At 49.3% G+C, this 12,715-nt stretch overlaps 1 protein-coding gene across 4 annotated transcripts in view; it reads right to left on the reverse strand.

The window, feature by feature from the left end:
- Positions 1-12,715, reverse strand: part of NXPH1 (neurexophilin 1) — a 161,139-nt gene that overhangs the window by 128,875 nt on the left and 19,549 nt on the right. Inside the window, exons 1-2 of one of the 4 annotated variants that reach the window (XM_056484227.1) lie at positions 6,774-7,675; positions 5,899-6,060 (exon numbers count right to left, since the gene is read on the reverse strand). In XM_056484227.1, the coding sequence (XP_056340202.1) occupies positions 5,899-5,952 (54 nt within the window). In that variant the 5' untranslated portion in view covers positions 5,953-6,060; positions 6,774-7,675. Of the gene's footprint in view, positions 1-5,898; positions 6,061-6,591; positions 6,675-6,773; positions 7,676-12,715 lie in introns of those variants that run through there. The other 3 variants (XM_056484226.1, XM_056484228.1, XM_056484229.1) reach the window with 3 other exon arrangements.

Genomic DNA, 12,715 nt, shown 5'->3' on the forward strand with positions numbered 1-12,715 from the left:
GGCTTTGTCCATCCAGGCTGAACAAACTTCCTGCAATGACCGTCGCCCCCGCTGTCTCCTAGTCACAAAACTTTGATCTCTCTGGGTCAGGAAAGGGGAAAGAGGATGAGAGGCAGTTTCCCCTCTGAAAGAAGGGCACTCGCAGAAGTTTATACAACAGCCAGAAAAACGTAGGGTTAAACAATAAAGTGGGAAATGTGCTGTCCTGTTGAACAGAGAGTAGTTTGCACAGCGTTGAGAACCCGCCAATATATATCATATCAATAAAAAGGAGCTCTTCGAAAGCTTGCATAGTAATTGAGATTGGAGATCTTTTTTGATATGGGTTGGCATTTCCTCATATCAATCTGACAGAGCCAACTCAGGAAATTGCTGGTAATATTCATCTGGGGAGCACTTTCATTAAACGTAATTCATTCGACTTTCACAATAAATTGAGTGACATCCTTACAGCAGAACCTTTTTATCCTTGATGAAGTGCTTGCCAGCCTTTGGTTTTCCACTTTATTGTCACATTCCTTAAAGCAGAATCGTCAACATGTCAATCCGCTGCATGAAAAAAAATGCTAAAGCTGTATTTACAAAGCACCCAGGAGGGTGGTTTAATGCTGACTTACAAGAAGAGCGAGCTGGGTGTTAAACTATCTGCTAAATCACAGCAAAACTTCCCCCAAACCCAGTCGGGAGAACAGAAGCCAATCCTAGGCAGGGTAGGATGGCTCATACATTCATTTGCTCCAAGTACTGGCTATTCTGAGCAATTGGTTTCTTAACCTGCTTCACCGCACTTTCCAAGACGATTAGGAAATTGGCTTTTTGTTAATTAAAATGGCGGTTTAGAGTTGCAGGGAAATATTAAAGAGGTTAAAATGGATACCTCTAGGTACCGTACTGACTTGGAAGATTTGGCTAGTCGAAGAGAGACAGGGATATTGGATTATATTCAGGTGCCTCCCGAGAAGATGAAATCTATTCTAGATTGCTTTCTCCAACTATACACTAAATTAAAATAGTGTGTACTAAGCACCAGGAAAAAGAAATTTCAGTGTGGGGAAACCCCTTCTTAAACTAGCACTAGTCCCTGGTGGTTAGGAAGCAAGGAAGCCTTGAAAAGAATACACTATCCTCTGCCTGAAAAAAAAAAAAATAAAATAAAATATTAAGAGCGCAGATAAGTTTGTTTCACCTACACGAGTTCGGGGTCCCGTTGTTATTCCCGTATCTTACCTTCCGAAAGGGAAATTTTTCCCCCCTAAACCACCGCTACAGCGTCTCTCAAACTCGTTTAGAAAGAGGGAGCAGGAGCATCTCAAGGCTATGTAAACTCCCCCGCACAAAAAGCCACTACTGTCCCTGCTCGCCAAGCGCTATCCTCCGCCCTCCCTGTCTTCGACGTCAATTTGAAAACTGAAAGAAATCGCTTATTTGGGGAAAAAAAACCAATACCCGAATGCATTCACAGCAAATGCCACTGAGAAAATACTGTGGGTGGTGATTACGATAGGACAATGCCTCCTCTCTCTTTTGTTTCCTGCCTATAGAGGTGTTTGTTTGTTGTTGTTTTTTTTCCTTCCATGACAAAGTAGGGCACAATCAGCAACAATCTTTAAACAGAAAGAAGAAAAAAAAATCAACTTATCTTCGCCGGCACGTGATATTTCCTCACGTTCACCACAGCTTTCATTAACCGGGTGAAATGACCGCAAACAGTGTGACACGCAGCGAAATTAAATGTACACAAACTCTGGAGCCACTAACCCCCTGTTTACCCCCTCAGCAAATACTGTACCAAATGTGCCATCGCTGATGACAATTTTAAACCTCTGTTATTCACAACAGTTTTGCAGAAAAGCTCTCCTCGGCTGTCAGAAGGCCTCCAAGCTACAGTGACGGTGTGAAACAGACCTTAAAATCCCAGCCCAGCACGGGGAGAAGGTTAGCAGGCTGTTTCCAAAGTCCCTGTGCCAAAGCCATCGCCCTGTTTAACAAGGTGCCCCGTGAGTCCCGTAGTTCCACTCCTCTGTCAAGGAGCCTCTCAGGAAAGCTCCCCCCGCGAAACAGCCTTCACCGCGGGATGGAAAATCACCCCTCCTTCTGCTCTTGTACTGCTTAAGTTCTGCACAGAGTGGAAGCACTCTGCTACCCGGCTCCGGAGCGTATCCTAATTAAACCCACCCGCGACTAAACACTTTGCTGGGAGAAGACGACAAGCCGGGCGGGGGATGAAGGGGGGGAGGGATCCTTACCCTAGCAGCATGCCATGCAAAATTCCCACTGATCTGAGCTCCGTACCCGCTACTCCAGTTAAGGAGCACCTAAGAAGTCTCCTCGAGCCGGGATGATCCCAGCAAAAGAGGTGCATGTACCCACCCCGTGCTCGTACGGTGCGGGAAGGTGTCCCCGGACCTTGCGGGGGCAGTGCCCGTGATCGTGACGGGGGTGAAATCCCGCAGTGTGCGAGCCCTTTGCCGGCCTGCTCCCGCCTCGGCCGGGGCTGAGTCGGGCCCGGGCGGCGACCCGGAGCGAGAGGGACGGACGGGACAGAGCGGGACGGGACAGAGCGGGACGGGACGGAGCGGGACAGGACCGGACCGGGCGAGCGCACCGGGAGCTGCCAGCCGCAGCCCGCACGGAGCGGCTCCGCAGCTGTCAGCACGGGAACGATCTGCCTCCTCCTTCGAGGGCCTGCTTGACCTGTCCCTCTGAGAAATAATACTTAGGATGCTTGCCGTCCTTCCTAACAGCCCGCGCGTTCTGTGGTTATTTCTATAACTTGCTGCTTCCACGCAGGGGGGAAAAAATAAGGAAGTAATGAAAAGAAACAGCCGGGCCTTTTGTTGTCCTGTGGTGTTGGACTGGAAGTTCACCGGCAACTAGGCAGGAGGTAAAACGAGAAGGTTTCCATTAAAGGAATGGTGTAAAATCCCAACGTCCTTATAAACAGAACTCAATTCTATGACGGTCTGTGCTCTCCGGGTGTTATTTTGGTTTTTTTCTTTATTTTTGACGTGCTTCCTCACTGACGATTTTGAGCTCAGCACAGCACTGTTAGTTAAGGAATTCCATTATTCTAATTCCATTAGAATCAGACTAGGATGCTTGAAACAACAACGGTGATGTGGAGTGTCATGGTAAATAAGACCTAAAGTGATTGGACACTTTCTGCAGCTTTCTAAAAGTAGAGAAAGAAAACAACTGCAAGACTTTAAAGGTTAACTCCTAATTCTGCCAAATAAGTACTAAGTTACCCATTTAGGCCAAAGGAAATGGACTACCACTACAAATCAAATATAACATTTTCAATACACTACACAGCTCAAAACAGGAAGAAAATGCACACCTCGCAATGCACAACTAATGTTCTTTTCAATGAACATGATATGGTAAACCATCTCTACCCCAGCAAAATTCCTACTTCTTCAGCTTGGCCATGATCTCTACAAATTTCAGGCAATAAGGCTGGATAACATATGGCTGTATAAAAAGGGGAAGAAAAGAAGAAACACTATTTTTTTTTCTTAATATTACATTACAAAGAGGTTTAATGGTAGGGGAGAAAGAAAAAGGAAAAAAAAAAAAAAAACAAAAAAAAAAAACAAAAAACAGAAAACAGAAAAAGAGCAGCGGTTTGCTGAGTGAAGAGAAATTACAAGGCAGACTGTCTGTAAATGAGTGACTTCAAGGCAGCCCAGCCTCGCTGCAGCTGTTCACTCTCCATGAACACCTCCTAATTCAGGCGAAGGGGAAACAGGCTATTTTCCCTCTCACCTATATTATTAACCCCTCTCAAAAAGGTTTGGTTTTTTTTTTACAAACTCGATAGGAAGCTGTTTGTGCTGCCATTTCATTTACCCTTCCTAACAGTTTGAGCACTGAAAATTTAATTCCTAATTGAAGCTGCCTTTGTCCACGCGGAGCGACGTGCACATACGGATAGGCACAACAAAGTGCTGCACCTTGCTGCTTTGTGGCGCCGCATTAAAGCTTTAATCAAAACTTAATGCTTCGGTGCTAATAAACAGTTTGTTACCATGAGCTGGCCTAATGCAAACTTTCAGAGTCACTCCTGAAATACAGAGTAGGGAGAGATTGGCATAAACGTGGAAGTATCGAGTTAGGAAGAAGAATCGTGCTAGGGAAATCCTTTTGGATCCTCCCCGAGTGTTTTGGCAGAAGACACAGACCAGCTGAAGGGCGCATTCCCTCCCCCTCAGGCTTGTCTTTTATTCCCGACCTTTTTTTCTTTTTTTACTTCTTTTTTTTTAAATCATATTTTGCATTGTTTAGAGGGAAACTTGAAAATCGTCTCCTTCACTCTGCAATGCCAAGCCCTCGGAAAAAAAAAAAAAAAAAAAAAAGTATTCAGGTAATGAAGTCTGTAACTAAACGGTAATTGAATCAGCATAATTTGCACACTGAATGGTTTTCAAATGCTCCCAGTTTACAATTAAAGGAGAATTAATGCGCTTGTTGTTCAGACTGCAGCGCATTAGAATAAATCCAGCACTGTTGTTGTAATGAGTCGAGAGCAGTTTAACTGCCAGCAAACACATTTAAAATTTAACACGACGTATCGATCTCGCGCCGGCTTTTTGATGGATTATTTGCCGCGCACTTTTCTCCCCATTTCCCCCCACCCCTCCACCCCCACCCCGGCTATAAAATTCGCAGGGAGGAGAGACGCCCGCGGCAGACGCGGCACCGCCCGGCGAGGGCAGGACCCCCGATGGGGGAGCCGCGTGGGGCGGGCACGGGGAGGGCCGGGAGGTGCCGGACGGGGATGGGACGGGACAGGACAGGACAGGACAGGACAGGACAGGACAGGACAGGACAGGACAGGACAGGACGGGACAGGACGGGCCGGGCGCTGCGCGGGCGCTGCGCGGGAGGAGCGCGGGAGGAGCTCGCGCGGCCCCGCCTGCCCCGGCCGCGCCCGATTGGCTGCCCCGCGCGGGGCCGCGCGCTGCCCCGCAGCGCCCCCGGGTGGCGCGGCCGCCGCAGCGCAGGGAGCGGCGGCGCGGGCAGCGCCCGCAGCCCGAGGAGCCCGAACCGGGGCCGGAGCCCGAACCGGGGCCGGAACCACAGCCGGACCGGAGCCAGGTCATCCCCGTCACCACCCCCAGCAGGGGCACCGGTGTGGTTCTCTCGGCAACGCTCCTGGAAAAAGGTCTTTTCCCTCCCCCGTAGCCGCGGGGATGAGCTGCCGCCAAGCGTTTGCCTGCTTAACGCATCACAAGAGAGACAGGATGCAGACTGCAAAGGGGTAGTCTGCCTGGGTTTTGTTCTTTGCAACCGTAGTGGGAATAAAGTGTGTGTGTGTGAAAGGAGATAACGGCGATGTTTACTCGTGTTCCCGCGGTAATCTTAAAGGAGATTTGCCACGAAAGTCAATGACACTTTTCGCTGAAAATACTAGCTGTGCTCGCCGCCGAGTGCCCGCCCGCCTGTGCCGCACCGCCCGTAGTGGCACACCGAGGGGGTTCCCTTCCGAAGGGGCTGCCACCCTCCGGAGGGAGCAGAGGGCAGGAAGTTGCCTCCATCCCACAGCCCGGCCGGGCGCCCCCGCGGCGGTGCTCTGATGCCCACGCAGGCACCCAGGGACCCGGTCCGGGAGTTATCACCGGGGGACGCTGTCCGGTAGACCCCGACCCGGCTCTGGCCCGGCGGAGCATCCCTTCCCCGCGGAGAAGTCACAGGTCTGCGACCCACTCGTCTCACCCCGCCGGGATTTCCCTGCCGGGACCCGCATCTCTCCGGCCCGGCCCTGGGAGGACAGGGCAGGGCTGGCTGCGGGGTGCAAGTAGTTGCCGTGAGTTAGTTCGTTCTCCGCCAGGCTGGCGCCCTCCTCACCACGAGCTTCCCCGTGCCCGGCCCGTGAAAGGGGCCGGGAACACTCACCAGGTACAGAGTGGGCTGCAGCAGAAGGACCGCGTACCAGTACACAGCCTGCATCCTCGCCGCTCAAACTTCCCCCGCGTTGCTTGCGCTGGCTCTTTGTTCCTTCCAGAACATAGATCCACCTGACATCCACTTTACAGAACAAGCAGAGCTCTCACCAGCCTAGACAAAAACGAAATTATAGATCCCATGACCACAAGACGAGGTTAGGCTTAGCACAAGGGGGGAAGAGAGGTGTGTAGTGAAAGGAGGGGAGGGCGGGGAGGGGGGCCGGCGGGAGAGGAGGAGATGGGGTGTGTGAATGGGGGTGGGGGAAACAAAAAACGATTAAAATCGAGTTAATCCAGCGTCAAAGCAAAGTGATCGCACGGTCGGAGGTGGCGGCGGACCGCCTATAGGCAGCGCTTCCCGGCGCTCAGTCCTTTTACTGGGTGGGAGAGCCCCGTGGTGCGGGCTGGGACGGCCCGGGGTGCCACTGCCAGCCCTGCCTGCCTGCGTGCCCTCGGCGGGGACCGGGCGGCAGCCGCTCGCCAGCTGGCTGCGGAGCCCCGGCAGCGAGCTGGGGAGCGGAGCGGCGCCGGAGCGCGGAGAAGGCGACAGCAGACGCCGGGATCGTGGCTCCGGATGCTTCTGGGCGCTTAAAGCCGAGGCAGAGAGCTTTGCCTTCGGGACGCCCGAGCAGCCTATGCTTACCCCGGCAAGCGCCCCCCTCCCTCTGCCGCTCCTAAAGGCGCGCCGTGCCCTGCCCCGGGCCGGGACCGCGCCCCGGGGCGCCCCGACGGGCGAGGACCCCCATCCCCGGCCCCAGCCCCTCTCCGCCCCCGCGGCCCGTGACAGCCCCGCCGCCGCGGGGGGGCCGCGCTGGGGATACGTACGGCGTGGGGGATCCGACGGCGGACGGGGCTCCGCGGGACGCTCCATGGGCCAGCCTAGAGGGGCTGAGTGCCGCGGCGCAGCCCGCCACCCCTGCGCATCTCCTGGCCGCGCTCCGCGCCGAGGTGTCCCGCGGCCGCTGTGCGTCCAGCGCAGGCACTGTCAGGGCGGCGGGGCGGCTGGCAGGCTCTCCCCCCCTTGCCTCCCCTTCTCCGCACACGGCCGCGCTCTGGATCCGCCGAGCAGGACACTTACGGGAGGAGGGAGATGCCCGGGCTGCCCGCTCGCCTTCGGCGGGGGGCGCGGGCAGGAGCGGCGGCACCGGCGCTCCGGGGCGTCCAGAGCGATTTGTCTCTATTAAAAATGACTTATTGGCTAGTGAGCAGCGAGCGCCTGCTATTTAACTTCAGATAAAATCTATCTGCAAAGACCTTGGCCGATCATCTTAAAATAAAGCGCTGGAGCCGAGCACTGTCCGAGGCTCACTGCTTGGGGAAAGAGAAAGAGCAGCGGAGGGGGGAGGAGGGGGGGGGCTTGCTTGGAGAGGGGGGAAGGGAGGAGGGAGGAAGGGGAGTTTAGCGGCGTCCCATCCTCTCTGCTGAACGGGGTGATGAATTAGAGCCCTCCCCGGGCGGCGCGAGCTGCCTTGCGCTGCCCGCCCTGCCCACCCTGCCCGTGCTGTGCTGCCGTGAGTCCTGCCCTGCCGTGTGTCCTGCCCTGCCGTGTGTCCTGCCCTGTCCCTGCTGCCTGCCCTGTGCCTGCTCCCTGCCGTGTGTCCTGCCCTGCCGTGTGTCCTGCCCTGTCCCTGCTGCCTGTCCTATCCTCCCTGCTGCCTGTCTGTGCCCGGGAGCGGGCGCTGCCCGCACTGCCCTCCCTGCTGCCCGCACTGCTGCCTGGGCACAGCCCTTTCCCTCTCTGCCTGCCCGCGGGAGCCGGCTGTCTGCCTTAAAGGAGCACGGGACGACACCTTCTTTCCCTTTCTTCCCTTTCATTTTAGTTTTTCCACCTCCCTCAGCGGTGTCCCGTGCACCGACAGTGCTGCTCCGCCTGGGAAGTCAGCGGGCGCCCGCCGGTCGGGCACGGAGGCGGCAGGATCGCGGAGGTGGCAGGATCGCGGAGCCCGGATGGGTGACGGCTGCGGGAGCCGGGCTTCAGGATGGAAGGGCTGCCTCTGCCTCGCTAGCAGGAACCTGTAGATGGACAGCCCCTCCGAGTGGAGCTGGAAAGCTCACCCCTGTCGGGTGCTGTGGCTTGTCCTGCCAGTGTCATAGAAATGGAAAGGTCTCACTGACCTGTTTTTCCTTCTACTTTACAAAGAATTCTATGGATGTTTTTCATACACTCTTCCATCCCCTAAACGGTATCATTACTAATGTGACATTGGGACAGAGTGAAGGTGGGGGGGATACCAGCAGCACAGAAGCAGCAGCCTTACCAAATGCCCAAACTCAATAGCAAACCTCAGATTTATCACATCCAAAAGCCAAAGAAAGAAACATGCCAGTAAGCTGTACAAAGTGGGAAATGATAAAGAAAAGGAAGACTTCAGCTGTCCTGTCAAATCCTTGCTTCTCTCAGAGGACATAGGGGTAACTAATATCTGTGATCTGAGTCTTCAGTATCAAGCTGTAAAATACTGTTTTAATTTAGGGTGTCTGAGTTTGGAACACTATAATAAGAGGGGAGCAGGGAAAGAATGGTGAAGGTAATGAGTACTCTCTGAAAGAGCTGCACCAGAGCCCTCCCCCATAGCCATTTCTGCTACAAACACCTGGAAGATGGACACTTCCATATGCTTCCAGCACCATCACTCTGCTAGACATGCAGAATGCTCATGTCACAGCTTTGAAAAGAAGTGTGCAGCCTGTGAGGAATCATACTGTCATCCTGCCCCTCCAGACAGCCTCTGTGTTGCAGTGCAGGCTAAAGCTGCCTGGGGACTTCTTGTTTCAAAAGGATAGCAAAAAATTGCAGCTGACTTTTCCCTAGCAACTCCTTCCTTCCTATCTCTCCCACTCTCACTTTTTCATAAGTCTGGGGCTAGAACCACACCTAATAAACAATCTAGAGAGAGTTGAGAGGGAGAGAGAGAGAGAGAGAGAGAGAGAGGAGATTGCTAGCCAGATACTGCTCTCTTTGCATAGAGCAAACTTGCCATAGACCGTGTGGAGCATACTGCTGATCATTGCAATAACTTGCTGTTTAGACCCGGCACGGTTACTCTTATCTTAGATATGAATTTGCCAGGTTAGTATGGAGAAGGAAAAGCAACGTCTGCCAGGTTTCAGTAGGTCACATTCCTGGAGAAGACATAATTTTTTCAGGAAGGAGCAATTCAACACTATGTATAACTTGATTCAGTTTACCCGAGTTCTGATCACTGCCTTCCTATTAGAGTGACAAGGAAGTAGTCCTAGGAGAATAATTATTCCTTCAGCTGGTCACATAGAAGCAGGTCCTCTTAGTCTTTCTCATCCAGATCCTTGTACCTTGTCTGAGGGGTCATTGTGGAGGAGCTCCTGACTCCACTGGAATCACAAGCATGGCTCCTCTTTACTTCATCCTACTGAAATGTCTTCACCTTGTGAACTCAAGAAGGTCTCCTATAGACCACCTGATCTGTGTGGCATGTGTTTGAATTGTTAGGCAGGCTCTCAAGGCAAAGTTCTTAAGGATGGATAAATCTGTTTACTGATGGTTCAGACTGATCCAAGTCTCAGTGGCTTAACTGAGGAATTCTTTCTTTGCCCTTCAGGTGACCTCCTCAACCAGAGGCCACAGAGGCAAATTTTCAAACTACAATGACTGAGATTTCCTTCAGAAACGCTGCTTGGACTGATCCTTCTCTCCACTGCCATTCCAGAAAAAAAGGAGTGGGGAGTATATAGGAGTCTGGATTGAGCATTTTTATAATTAAAGAAAAATAAAAGCAAACTTCAGAAGCATTCTACCTGCAAACATGTAATACTTTTTCAATGGGAATAAAATTATAAAATGCATATAAAAATCTGACATTTAAGATTTTTGGATAAAGTCATTTGACTTTCATCTGATTCTGTAATATTGGTGCACTTAAGTGGAATATTAGATTTTTTACATTGAATAAGTGAATTTTAATTTCAACCATTTGGAGGCTGTTTGCAATTTTAACAGTAATGTCCTCATCAAAGCAGTATCAGCTAGTAGGTTTTAAAGAATCACAAGTTCTAGACTTTGGAAAAGACCAGGTAGACTTCAGAATGTAATTGGAGTTATTTTTAAAGCTCTGAAATACATTTTAACCTTTAGATATCTTCCCTGTTCATGAAAAGATAGCGTCCTGACTTGCAGAACTGAAAGGGTCACAAGCAGAAAATCCGAAGACAATGGCAAGTGATTAATAACTGTTACAGGTTCCAATGGAAGATGGGCATATGGTTTAATTGCTTAAGGCAAACAGAGGAAAACACAATACTGTAATGATAAATATCAAATTATTGTGCTAAACTTACTGCATAATGTAGCTAACCTGTCTAAACATGGACAGTTATTTATGAAACAGTAAATAGAACTGAATCCCGTGGAATCCTATTCATAGAGACCACATCTCATATTTTGGAAATAAACTGTTTGGGAAAAAAAAGCAAAGCAAAGAAGGTAAAGGTGGACCAGAGAACAATGAAATCTATTTAAATTGTGAAGAAGTGAAGGAATAAGAAGAGAAAGTCTGATGAATCCAGTGCTTGGCAATAGGAAGAATATTTCAGTAAGATTATTTACATGAGTGATATGAAGTGTCCAGCCTGTAAATTGTGTAGTTCATATGTAGTGCATATACAACCCTCTATCTTATCTATATGCAAGCTGGAGTTGCATAGGCACTACAAACAGATTATGGCCTCCACAGCTTTTCTATATTTGTACTGTACAGTGTGTGGGCCAGATGCCTCATATCACTCATGTAAATAATCTTATTGAAATGTTCTTCATATTGCCAGCCATTAACTCATCAGACCTTCTCTTCTCATCCCTTCCCCTCTTCACATTTTAAATAGATTTCTTTTGTTTCAAGGAAATCTTTATGTTTGAACAGAGTTTTTTTTATGGTTGGTATAAATACTACAAACAGAGTGCCTTGTCACATTTTATTTCCATTTTTTCAAGGTCAGAATATGACTATATGTACCATTCCTATTTCTAAATATAAAAATATCTTTGTGAGACTTTTATTTTTATTACATTGATTTCTGCTTATTTACAGTCAAAGGCATACCACAAAGTGGTGTTTCTCTGTATCCCATATGGAAAAATACAGGAATACTCCAACCACTTCAAGAGAAGTGCCTTGTATTCATGGTTTTCTTAACTATTCTCCTGACACTATATCATGTGCATTCACACCACGCTGGAGTGAGATGTGACATTCAGCATAAAAGAAGACTAAAAGGTAATGTACAAACACCTGTGTCTGGACCACTCAGTGCTTCTGTGATATAAACATGAGTAAGCCTACAGGCTTCATGAGACTTACTGCAGGTAACACTCAGTCTGCACATATATACTCAGGATTTTACAAAAAAATACTTGAGGTAAGACATAAATTACAATCTATTCTAATAAAATTTACAGCCAGGTTTATCTACAGGATTTTCTCATTAGTGATGCCTTTAAATTCAAGGAGGAGGGGAAACCATGAATGTAGTAAGTAAGAAATCTTTCTAACTTCCATTGCATAGGGAGCTTATTTTCTAACATAATATTTATAATAGAGATTTTTATTTGCATTCCACTTTTATTTCATCCATTAGATCTAGAAAAGTTTCTACCGTGGCAACACAGGAAATAGAAGAGTTTTAATAGTAGCTATGAGAAGTAGAGAAAAAGAATTAAAAGGAAGAAAGGATTCTGTACTAAATCTGTGTATTGTCCAGAAAATACCACAACTTGGGCAAGTTTCCTGAAGACATAATTAGATTTCAAAAATAATGTAGGACTAAGTGAATTGCTTAATTAAAATCCAATTATTAGAATATTTCATGATGACCACTCTAGGGATTATTAGCTGACAGCAACACTTGTTGGAATAATAAAACTTGATAACAAAAGTTTTATTAAAATTTCTATGTCTGTGAGTATGGGTTTTAATTGCAAAATAACACAATATAAAACACAATGTCAGCTGGGAAGGTTTCATGCAAGAGAGCTAAAATAAGAGAGTTAAATTGTATTGAAGAAGAAACTGATGTAGGGGAGAGTCTGCAAAGCCAGTTTTCTTTCTTTCAGTGTGATGGCAAGGGAGAGAGCAGGGAAGTCCCTGAAGGCTTCTTGAGCTGCCTGCTGAGCCAAAGGAACAAGGGATGCTTGCAGCCCCGGGCTCTGTGGAAACAGCTGCCCTTGGCTCCTGGGAGCAGTTTGCTTTTCAAGGCTTGAGTCAGAGAGCTGCATAAACCTTGAGCGTTCAGGGCAGAAGGACATTCCACAGAGAACTGGAAGAATGGCAGAACTTCATCCCAAAAGCCTGCCAGGGTAGGACATCCTGGCTCTACTTCACTTGTGCCAAAACAACGCTGTGGAGCCACATCTTGTGAAGCAGCAATCAACTATTTTCCATTCATTGTATTATAACCAGGAGTAAACTCTCTGATGCAGTGTTAAGGTCACTGAAAGCAGATCTCCTCAGTATCTTTCCCTCTGCCTCTTTTCTCTCCTTCATCCTGTATTGACTGCATACACCCAACAGCAGTGCTGTCCTGAAGCCAGAATTTACTCGTCACTCTACAGAGTGGCTGCAGCAGCAGCCAGGCATTGCAGGGCAGGACATCAGGCTGCATGCCCAGTCAGGCTTTTCTTGATGCTGGAGCCATCACACTGAAAGCTCTGGGGGCACCCTTCAACCCACTCCTCCACCTCTTGGGGTTTGTGGCAAGCACACTGGTGCCAGAGCCAAGGGGTGCTGGGTCTGCTG

Source organism: Oenanthe melanoleuca, chromosome 2 (assembly GCF_029582105.1).
Source record: "Oenanthe melanoleuca isolate GR-GAL-2019-014 chromosome 2, OMel1.0, whole genome shotgun sequence".
Lineage (NCBI taxonomy): Eukaryota > Metazoa > Chordata > Aves > Passeriformes > Muscicapidae > Oenanthe > Oenanthe melanoleuca.